This window comes from Miscanthus floridulus, chromosome 17 (assembly GCF_019320115.1).
Source record: "Miscanthus floridulus cultivar M001 chromosome 17, ASM1932011v1, whole genome shotgun sequence".
NCBI classification, from domain to species: domain Eukaryota; kingdom Viridiplantae; phylum Streptophyta; class Magnoliopsida; order Poales; family Poaceae; genus Miscanthus; species Miscanthus floridulus.
The window spans coordinates 109310900-109320791 of record NC_089596.1 but is presented as its reverse complement, the minus strand read 5'-3'; the positions used below and the strand labels follow the sequence as shown (position 1 = coordinate 109320791).

Below are 9892 nucleotides of genomic sequence, written 5' to 3'. Positions count from 1 at the left end.
GCTCAATGACACATGCAATCCAATAGAGTACCTTTTGGCTCTTCGCTGGGAGAAGGTCAAGAACCCGCACAAGCAGCCGATCGAGGCCGGAGACAATCACCAACTCTGCTCAATGATCCTCCAATCACCGGGTCATCTAGGTGTCAGCAAACACCAAGAGTAACAAGCTCACAACCAGCCCAAATCACCCAACTAGTGCACAAGATGATGCAACTCAATGCAATGCACTAGAGGCTCTCCAATCTCACCCAAGATGATGAAATCAAGTGAACAAGTGAGTGGAGTATGTTACTTAGCTTCCTAAGTGTGTGCACATGTATAAGAGGTGCCAAGAGAGTGGCCAAGGCTAGCCACACCCTCTATTTATAGCCACACAAGTAAATAGAGCCGTTACCCCTTGGAGCTGCTTTTTGTGAGGGCATCGGATAGGGTGGTGTGGTCATCGGACAAGGGGTGGCGGTGCCCTCAACGGTCGAATTCCAATGGTCGACCAATGGCTAGTTGGTCACTGGACAGGGTGATGGTGGCACCGGATAGGTGGTGGTGGTGCTACCCTGGCCGAGCCCCCGTTTTCCCTTCTCTCTAGATAAATAGGGCAGTGCACCGCCACCCCACGGTGGTGACCAGGATGGTGCCCCCTCAGCCTTAACTCCAGCAAACCCAGCCTCGGTTAAAAAGCAGTGGTGGTGCCGAACAGCCATCGATGGTGCACCGCACACACATGGTGGTGCACACCACCGTGTTCGGTGACCACTCCGACGCTCGCGCTCAGAACCAAGTCAGCCAGGCACCACCACAGGGGCGATGGTGCACTGAACAAGGGGGTGGTGGTGCCACCCAGGTACCAAACCCTTCCCTAACTTGCAAACTTTTTCGCGTTTCGTTCCATGGCAACTTAGAGCAAAGCGATGCTAACTCTCAAAGTATTTTCTCAAAACATGTTAGAGCCAAGTTAGCATTTCTCAAATCATTTTCGATAAATATTTTTGCTTGCTCTTCGATGTGCACTAGGCCTATATGCAATGCATGAAGTCCAACATCTAGTGGCACTAGATAACCGAATTATCTAGTTAAGAACCCCTCTTAATAGTACGGCCATCTACCCTAAATGTGATCACACTCTCTATTGTGTCTTGATCATCGAAACAAAACCCCTATTTATACCTTTGCCTTGATCTCCATAGGGTTTTGTTTTTCTTTTTCTTCTTTTCCAAGTTGAGCACTTGATCATCATCACATGTGGTCATCTTATCATTTCATGTGAACATCACCATCTCTTGAGTGCCACCATGCTCCACACTTGGATTGCACCAATCTAGCTCATATCACAACTCATGACAAAGGTTAGTGCTAGGTTTCATCAATTATCCAAAACCAAACTAGGGCTTTCAGATGGTTCCTTAGCTAATTTGCCTAGAAACTAGCCACTCCATTCTTCACCACGTAAGTGTGATATCCTGGCCATGTTCTTCGGTCCGTACGGGCTAGATGATCTATCCCTAACTAGTGTGTGATTAGGGATCAATTCGATGTCAACACTATCTATTTCAACTATAAGTTATTCTAACTTTTCTAAATAAATATATTTTTATTATGTTTCTATACATAGCCTATGTAGGGGACCATGATGCCTAAGAGGGGGAGTGAATTAGGCAACTTAAAATTCTAACTCAAAGCTATGGCCTCTTCTTCTAACCTTAGCAAAATCTATGCAAAAGATAAACTATCTAAATGTGCAACTACGATTTTGCTAGTGTGTTGCTATCTCTACTGCAAAAGGAATTAAGTAAACAATGTAAATGCAGAAGCTAAAGAGTAAGGTAGAGATATACAAACTCCCGTCGATGACTTCGGTATTCTTACCGAGGTATCAAAAAGCACGCAAGCTTCCCCTAGTCCTCGTTGGAGCCCCTCGCATGGAATCCCTCACAAGGGCCAAGCTCCCGGTCGGGTAACTCTGTGGATAGCCCCCAGCCTTCCCCACGGTCAAGTGGGTCTCCGGTGTGCCTCTCTCGGACCGCTCCCCGCCATCTTCACTATCAAGCTTTCGGCCAAAATGTTGTGGACCTTGTTCCCTCCAGTACACGGTGGCGGCCACACCACAAACGCGGTTGGTGTGATCTCACAAGACTATAAGCCCCTCCAATGTACAACAATGGTGCGCGCAAACACCGAGTGGTAAGAGATATACAAACCTCACTAAACATTAGGCCTAAACCTAGAGCAAGCGCATAAGCGGTGGTCTAATCAACCTAAGCACTTTGCAAAGCACCTACGCTAATCACCTAATAAATCACTAAGCACTATGCAAGTGAAGATCACTAAAATGGTGTATCAACACCCTTGATATGTTTCCACAGCTCCACACCTGTCAAATGGCTGGTTAGAGGGTCTATTTATAAGCCCCATTGAGAAAGTAGCCATTGAGGACGAAATCCCGCTTTTCTGCTACTGATTGGACGCTCAGGTCGTCCTGATCGGATGTGTCCGGTCGTCCTGACCATTAGAGCCACGATCAACTGATCGGACGCTGCCAACATTCGGTCACATGCCACCAAACGCGTCCGGTCGTAATTTCGCCGCTTTGGAACCTTTCTGTACTCGATCGGACGCTGCAGTCCTGCGTCCGGTCGATTTGCCACCTGCGTCCGGTCAGTACTGAATGTGTTGCCGGTGATGATGAATAGTACCATCGGTGCGTTGGGTCGATTTCAGTACTCAACGTCCGGTCGCTGCTGCTGACGCCTGCTGTTGCCGAGCCTCTTGATCGGAGCGTCCGGTCGCTCAGCGTCTGGTCACCTCTGTGAGCTCGTTTCTTCGTGATCTTGCATCCGGCTTGATTTCTATCTTCGTGCTTAGTCTTTGTTTGATATCTTGGGTCTTTTCTTGTACTTCTAAGGTCTTGTTTATGGTGTTGATCATCGGATCATCCCGTCGCCTTCGTCCAAGTCACGTCTTGCACCCTATTGGACTACAAAACAATCGCTTGTAAATTTATTAGTCCAATTTAGTTGTGTTGGTCATCAAACACCAAAATTCAAAGTAATAGACCTATGGTCCATTTTCCTTACAGCCTATATGTGCGATTTGAAACCAAGCAGTACAGCGGTACATAAAGGACAGCTCGTCAACGTACCAATTATACCACACATCTATTTCTTTAGTCACTAATAACTTACTCCATGGCAATCGCCTTGACTTGAGTGGTCAGCTACCAGTAGTTCTAATAATGTTTGGCTGAGAGTTTTTTTTGGTTATTTGGATCGGTACCATTGCAACTTTATAAGTTTGGAGAAATATCATTACTATTCACCTATTCTGAGGCATACCATTGCAATTCATTCTTTCTTTGAATATGCCATGGTCTACATCTGGGGAAGACTTGTGCCTAGCTGCAGGTGTATCTAGCGACAACATATTTTCATAGGGACCGATTTTGCCCTTCCCTTGAGGTGGAAAACGGTTCATGACGTCCACTGGGATGCCGTCGTGGTGCCCATCCGCCGCCGCCGCCGGTGGTCCGCATCCTCACACGCCACCTCTACCCCTGTCCCAATTCGCTACGTCTCCCGCTGGCGGCATAGCTTCGGAAGCGGTGCAACTTGCCCCGCGCGCAGCGCCCTCGGTAGCCCCCCGCGCGTGGCACCTTCTAGCGGCGGCGCGTCTTGCCCTACGCACGTGGCACGGTGCCCCCGGTGGTGGTGGCGTGGGTTACCCCGTGCATAGGGCGTCCCCGGCAGCTCCACCTAGACCCGCGCGCACCGGGGAGCTCCGTCCAGACCACGTGTGTCGGCGTGCTCCGTACCGACGGCACCGGCAAGGTTCGCCCAGGTCGTGTGCGTCAGTGGTCCGCCCAGACAACTCTCAGACACACGCACGAGCTCCACTCTACCCCCACCCCGCCCCCGCACCCAACCCAAGGCATCGCGCCACACGGCCACGCCCACTGCCATGGATGCGGGTAGGCCATCACTGCTCCTCCTGGCCACGATTGCCGCCCTACTGGTTGAGCCTTATCACGGATGTGGCTCATTAGGGAGACACAGCAGCACCGCCCTGGCAACTGTTGCTGCACCCGAGGATGCAGACCACTGTGGCGGGGGATGGGCACCGCGGACGGTGTCGGACAGGAGGAGGAAGATAACCTTTTTTCACCTAAAGGCAAGGGCAAAATCGTCCCTACGAAAATACGTTGTCGTCAGATACTGCTGCAGCTGGGTCCAAGTCTTTCCTAGACGTATACCATGGCATATTTCAATGAAACGAAGAATTATAATGATGCACCTCAGAATAGGTGAATAGCAACGGTGTTTTTCTAGACTTGCAAAATTATAATGATGCCGATCAAAATAACCTTTTTTTTTTACAAAAACCCGAGTCAATGATATCCCGGAAGCAGACCCTGCAGAAGTACAGCACAAGCGCACCTCCTTCCCAGCGCACAAAAAAAAGAAAGAAAAAAGAAAGAAGAAAAAAGAAAAAAGAAGAAAAAGAAGAAAAAGAAAGAACAACCATCCGCTCTTCTTTCCCTGTTCACCAAACCAAACAGAAGCCGTACTCCACTGCTCTTCTCCCCAATCAGCCATGCTCGCCCACCGTCTCCTCCTCGTCGCGGTCGCCGCCGCGGCTGCTGTGAGCGGCGCCGTCTTCGCTGAGCCGACGGCGTATGAAGCCCTCGCCGACTTCGACTTCCCGCCGGGGATCCTCCCCAAGGGCGTGGTCGCCTACACGCTCGACAACGCCACGGGCGCCTTCACGGCCACGCTCGATGCCTCCGCGTCCGGATCCTCCGTCTGCGAGTTCTCCATCGAGGGCTCCTACTCGCTGCGCTACCAGACCAAGATCACCGGCAAGATCGCCCCCGACCACCTCACCGACCTCCAGGGGGTCTCCGTCAAGGTCCTCTTCCTCTGGATCAACATCGTCGAGGTCACCCGCCGCGGCGACAACCTCGAGTTCTCCGTCGGCATCGTCTCCGCTGACTTCGGGATTGAGAACTTCCTCGAGTGCCCCACCTGCGGCTGCGGGTTCAACTGCAACGACCTGCTCATGCTGCAGCAGCCGGGGGCCGCCACCGCCAAGCTGCGCCTGCGAGGTGCCTTCTAGAATTCCACTTCTGCAGATTCGGTGACTGCTGCTGTAAGCTGCCACTACTAGTAGTGCTGTATGTCTTAGTAGATGTGGGATAATAAAGAGGGCAAACTTGAAAGATCCCAGCTTTTAGATGTGGGATGGGGTAGCAAGTTCAGGACTCGATTTCATGTTTCACCAACTGTTTTAGGAACGGCCAGAGAAGCAATTAAGATCTTTCAAATATTTTAATTTATATTTCTCTATGGAAATTGTCTTCTTTCCACTGAGATGTTTGCCCTCATGTGAATTAGTTTCTGAAGTGGTGATAGTTGAATCCTATGGTTATGGATGGTTGCTTCAAGTGCTTGTTGTCTTTGTTAGTTCCAGACTTTATTAGTTTTCTGTTTTGATGGGACAAAATATTTGTTCTCACATAGAGTAATTTTTTACTTTACAAGAGCAACACCATTGTTGCTACTGTGATTTCACTTCAGAAGCAATCAGATTTAAGAAAGGAGTTAACCCTTTTTTCCTAAAAAGGAGGAGAATTGCAACAATATTTAAAGTCATTCAAAGTTTTTTTTTGCTTCTAGTTGGAAAATAATGATGAGAAATAGAAAAGTATAATTTGTTAATTTGTTGAAGGGCGGGCCTGGTGCAAGCGGTAGAGTCTTGCCATCTGTGACCGGAAGGTCCCGGGTTCGAGTCGCGGTCTCCTCGCATTGCACAGGGAGGGTAAGGCTTGTCACTAACACCCTTTCCCAGACCCCACACAGAGCGGGAGCTCTCTGCACTGGGTACGTCCTTTATAATTTGTTAATTTGTTGTAGTTGAATTGCTGGTTATGTATGGTGTGCTTTAATTGTCTGTTGTTGTAGTTGGTTTAAGGCTTCTTTAATTTTCCATTTCGAGAAGAAATGATGTTTTGCTTTTGGACCATTGTGTGTGTGTGGAGATTGTTGCTACAATGATTGCAAAAGGAGCTAGATTTTTCTAAGGACACTACAGTTTTCCTCCAAAAAGAGTGGAATTGCTTAGTACAAAGCACTATGTACCTAGTACCTTTGACATGGCAGTTTCTGCTTCACTATAGCTACTTTACTACCATCTTCTCTTTTTTTTTTTCTCGAGCATGCAGAAGAGCTGCATATGCATTAATAGAAGAAAAGAGTTACAACACACAGGCATGCTAGTTTATATATCATTTGGTTATGGTTATAGTTCCCTTTTCTGTACTTCTCAGCTTTTAGTTTGATAGCAAGTTCAGAAAGAACTTGATGTCACGCTTCTTGTACTATTTCAGACAGTTTAGAGACGCCAGAAAAGGAATTAAGATCCATCATCGGTTCTAATTTATGAGTCCCTTGTGGAAATTGTGTTCTTTCCCTTGTGATGTCTGCTGCATGTGAATGAATTTCTGAACTGCTGGTTGTTGAATCCAATGGTTATGGGTGGTTTGCATTTTGATGGGAAATGGTTTGTTTCCATCCTAGTTGGAAAATAAGCATGGGAATATAGATGTTCATGCAGCCCGAGGCACGACGGCATGGCACGAAGCCCGTTTTTTTAGCCCGGCACGAGCACGACCCGGCCCGGTGACGTGCGGGCCTGGGTTGGCCCGGCCCGAGGCAGCAGGCCGTGCTTGGGCCGCACCCCTGGCACGGCATGGCCCGAAATTTAGTGGAGGCCCGGTGTCGGCCTGCTGCTGGCCTTGGCCTGCTAAAGGCCCACGCTCCCACTGCCCCAAAACCCTATCCCGTCTCCCTCCCGGTCTCCCCACGCGCCGCACTCGCGAACCGCGAGTCCGTGACTCGCGCACCGGCGCCGCACTTCCCACTCCTCACTCCTCACCCGCACTCGGCTCTCGCTCGTTGCTCCCTCCGCACGTCCGGTCGCAGCTCGTGCGCGCTGCCTCTGGCTTCGAGCGCGCCGGCAGCCGGCCTCCTTCACAACCCGCCCCCTTGAGCGGCGACCGCCTCCTCCACAACCCGCGCGGCCGCACCGCAGGCGCCGGCATCAAGCGTGGTGGCGTCGAGTGTGGCTACCGGCTGGCCGGCCACCTCCTCCTCCACGCCCCCGCGCGGCCACACCGCAAGCACCGGCCACCTCCGCCTCCTCCACGCCACCAATGCGGCTCGCGGAGCTGCCTGCTGCCTCCTGCTCTCCCGGCCTCCCCTTCCCAGTTCCCACTCTCTTAGTGGGCCTCGGGCCGGCACGACATGCTAAAAAAGCCGGGCTCATCGGGCCGGCCCGGCACGAAAAGTGGCCCGGCAGGCCGTGCCTGGGCCATCAGCGAGGCACGAAGCCCAGGTAGGCACGGCCCAGAGGCACACCGGGCCCTGTCGTGCCGTGCATCTGCCGGCCCGTTGGCCATATATACATGGGAAAGGGAATATAAATTTATGTACATGTGTATGTGAACCTTATATGCTGCTCTCAATCTCCCATTTGAATTCCGAAGCTTAATTTATTCTGTCCTGGTAGTTGAAACCCATGGCTGTGAATGGTGTGCTTTAATTGTCTGCTATTGGAGTTGGTTGAAGCCTTGAAGGCTTCATTAGTTTGCTTTCAGACTGTCGAGAGAGATCTTAATTCAGTATGTGTCGTAGAAGAGATATTATTGTTGCTATACATTGCTTTCAAAAAGGAGCTAGAATTTTCTTCCTTTGTAATTTTCTATGCTTAGTATAAAACACTGTTTACCTTTGACATGAAAATGTCTTATTTTTGTCCAGTTAGATTACTAGTATTATAATTTGGTAATGTTTGTAATTCCTAATAACTGCACTCTCTATACTTCAGAAGCAATCAGATTTTAAGAAATGAGTTAACCTTTTTTCCTAAAAAGGAGGAGAATTGCAACAATATTTAAAGTTATTCAAAGTTTTTTCTTTCTTTCTAGTTGAGAGAGATTGAGAGAGTTACCGTGCAAAAGCGAAAGCGCTACATTTTTCTAGGGACACTACAGTTTTCTTCCAAAAAGAGTTGAATTGCTTAGTACAAAACACTATGTACCTTTCATATGGCAATTTCTGCTTCACTATAGCTAGTTTACTATCATCTTCTCTCTTTTTTTCCTCAAATATGCAGAAGAGCTGCATATCATTGCATTATGGAAGAAAAGAGTTACAACATACAGACATGCTAGTTTATTATTATCATTTGGTTATGTTTATAGTTCTCTTTTCTATACTTCTCAGCTTTTAGTTTAATAGCAAGATCAGAAAGAACTTGATGTCACGCCTCATGTACTGTTTCAGACTGTTTAGAGAGACCCGAGAAGGAATTAGGATCAATCATTGGTTCTAATTTATGATTCCCTTGTGGAAATTGTGTTCTTTCGCTTGTGATATGTGCTGCATGTGAATGAATTTGTGAAGTTAGTTGTTGAATCCAATGCGGGTTCGAGTCACGGTCTCCTCGCATTGCACAGGCGAGGGTAAGGCTTGCCACTGACAGCCTTTCCTAGACCCCGCATAGAGTGGAAGCTCTCTGCACTGGGTATGCCCCTTTTTTTTAGTTGTTGAATCCAATGGTTATGGATGGTTCGCATTGGTTATCTGTCGGCTGAAAACTCCAGTAGTTTGTATTTTGATGGGAAATGGTTTCTTTCCATCCTAGATGGAAAATAACCATGGGAAAGCGAATAGAAATTTCTGTGCATGTGTATGTGTCGACATAGAATTTTCGCCTCCGTGTCGAGGACACACGCAGCAAGTCGGAAGGGTCCGCTCGATGAAACAGATCCGCCTGGTTTCAGTGCAAGGGTGGTCGATCCTACTTAATCCTCCCGAGACGTCCCAGTCAATTTGACCCTGCAATTGAGAAGGAGAGAAAGCTTATCAGTAATTAAGGGTGGAACGTGTCGGTGTTGCCAGACAGTCCTGAATGTGTGGCTCTGAGAGCCGATATGAGAGGAAATTGACTAAATAGCCGATCCCAGCATGTTCACAAGAATGAATCGATTAAAGCTTATGGGGTTATATAAGAAGGATCGGTTATCATTCAGGATAAATATTTTTTTAAGCAAATATTAATCAATGGCAATAAGATATCAATGATGATTGGTTTATACTGAGCCAATCATTACAAGTAACCGAACTCCTTTTATTTAAAGAAACAACTCAACACCTCTTAACTATTTAATAAAGGTAAATCTAATGAACATGTTAGATCTCATCTATCGCCATGACCAGTTGGGGCATGAGGCAGAATCATACAGGCTGTAGAAATAACAATAGACTCAATGACCCTAACTCATTACTAATATCATTGGGGCATGATGCAAAATCATGCAGGCTGTAATACCATAACAAGATCATGGGGCTAACGCATCTTTCAACTTATCTTTACTTCAATGATCTCGTAATGTGAACTATTCGTGAAAGCATTCGATATCGGCTAAACAGTCGATTCAGGCATAGCGCACAGTTAAGGTCATGCCTTCTCAGGGATAGGTCTACTAACTAACGATCCCCACTCCACGGTGCCAATAGTGGGGTAAGAGGCAGAATCCCATAGGCCGTGATGACGGGCCATAGAACGGTTTTCATTAACTAATAGATCTACTCAAGATTGGACATGCCTTAACCGCACGCTATGCACGATTAAGATTGACGCAAAACAACCGATAAAAAACATAACTCATCGTTTAAGATGTAGATTAGATCAGCTTTAGATTAGCAAACGATGAGTTAAACAAGATATAAGGCCGATCCATATCAATCTCAATCGGGCAGAGTGATATTGTTGTAATTAGATAAACAATGAAAGCAATAAACAATATCGATAACTTAATGAATCTACCAAAGACTGCCAT

The 9892-nt window shown here is 47.7% G+C and overlaps 1 protein-coding gene across 1 annotated transcript; it reads left to right on the top strand.

Moving 5' to 3' along the window:
- The first annotated feature begins 4469 nt into the window (after positions 1-4469).
- LOC136517912 (uncharacterized protein At5g01610-like) lies at positions 4470-5342 on the top strand. The gene has a single exon (XM_066511568.1). The coding sequence runs from the start codon at positions 4585-4587 to the stop codon at positions 5104-5106; it is 522 nt and encodes a 173-aa protein (XP_066367665.1). The 5' UTR covers positions 4470-4584; the 3' UTR covers positions 5107-5342.
- The last annotated feature ends 4550 nt before the right edge of the window (positions 5343-9892 follow it).

Excerpts from the sequence above, each read along its gene's own strand:
- LOC136517912 (XM_066511568.1), top strand. The coding sequence starts at position 4,585 with ATGCTCGCCCACCGTCTCCTCCTCGTCGCGGTCGCCGCCGCGGCTGCT.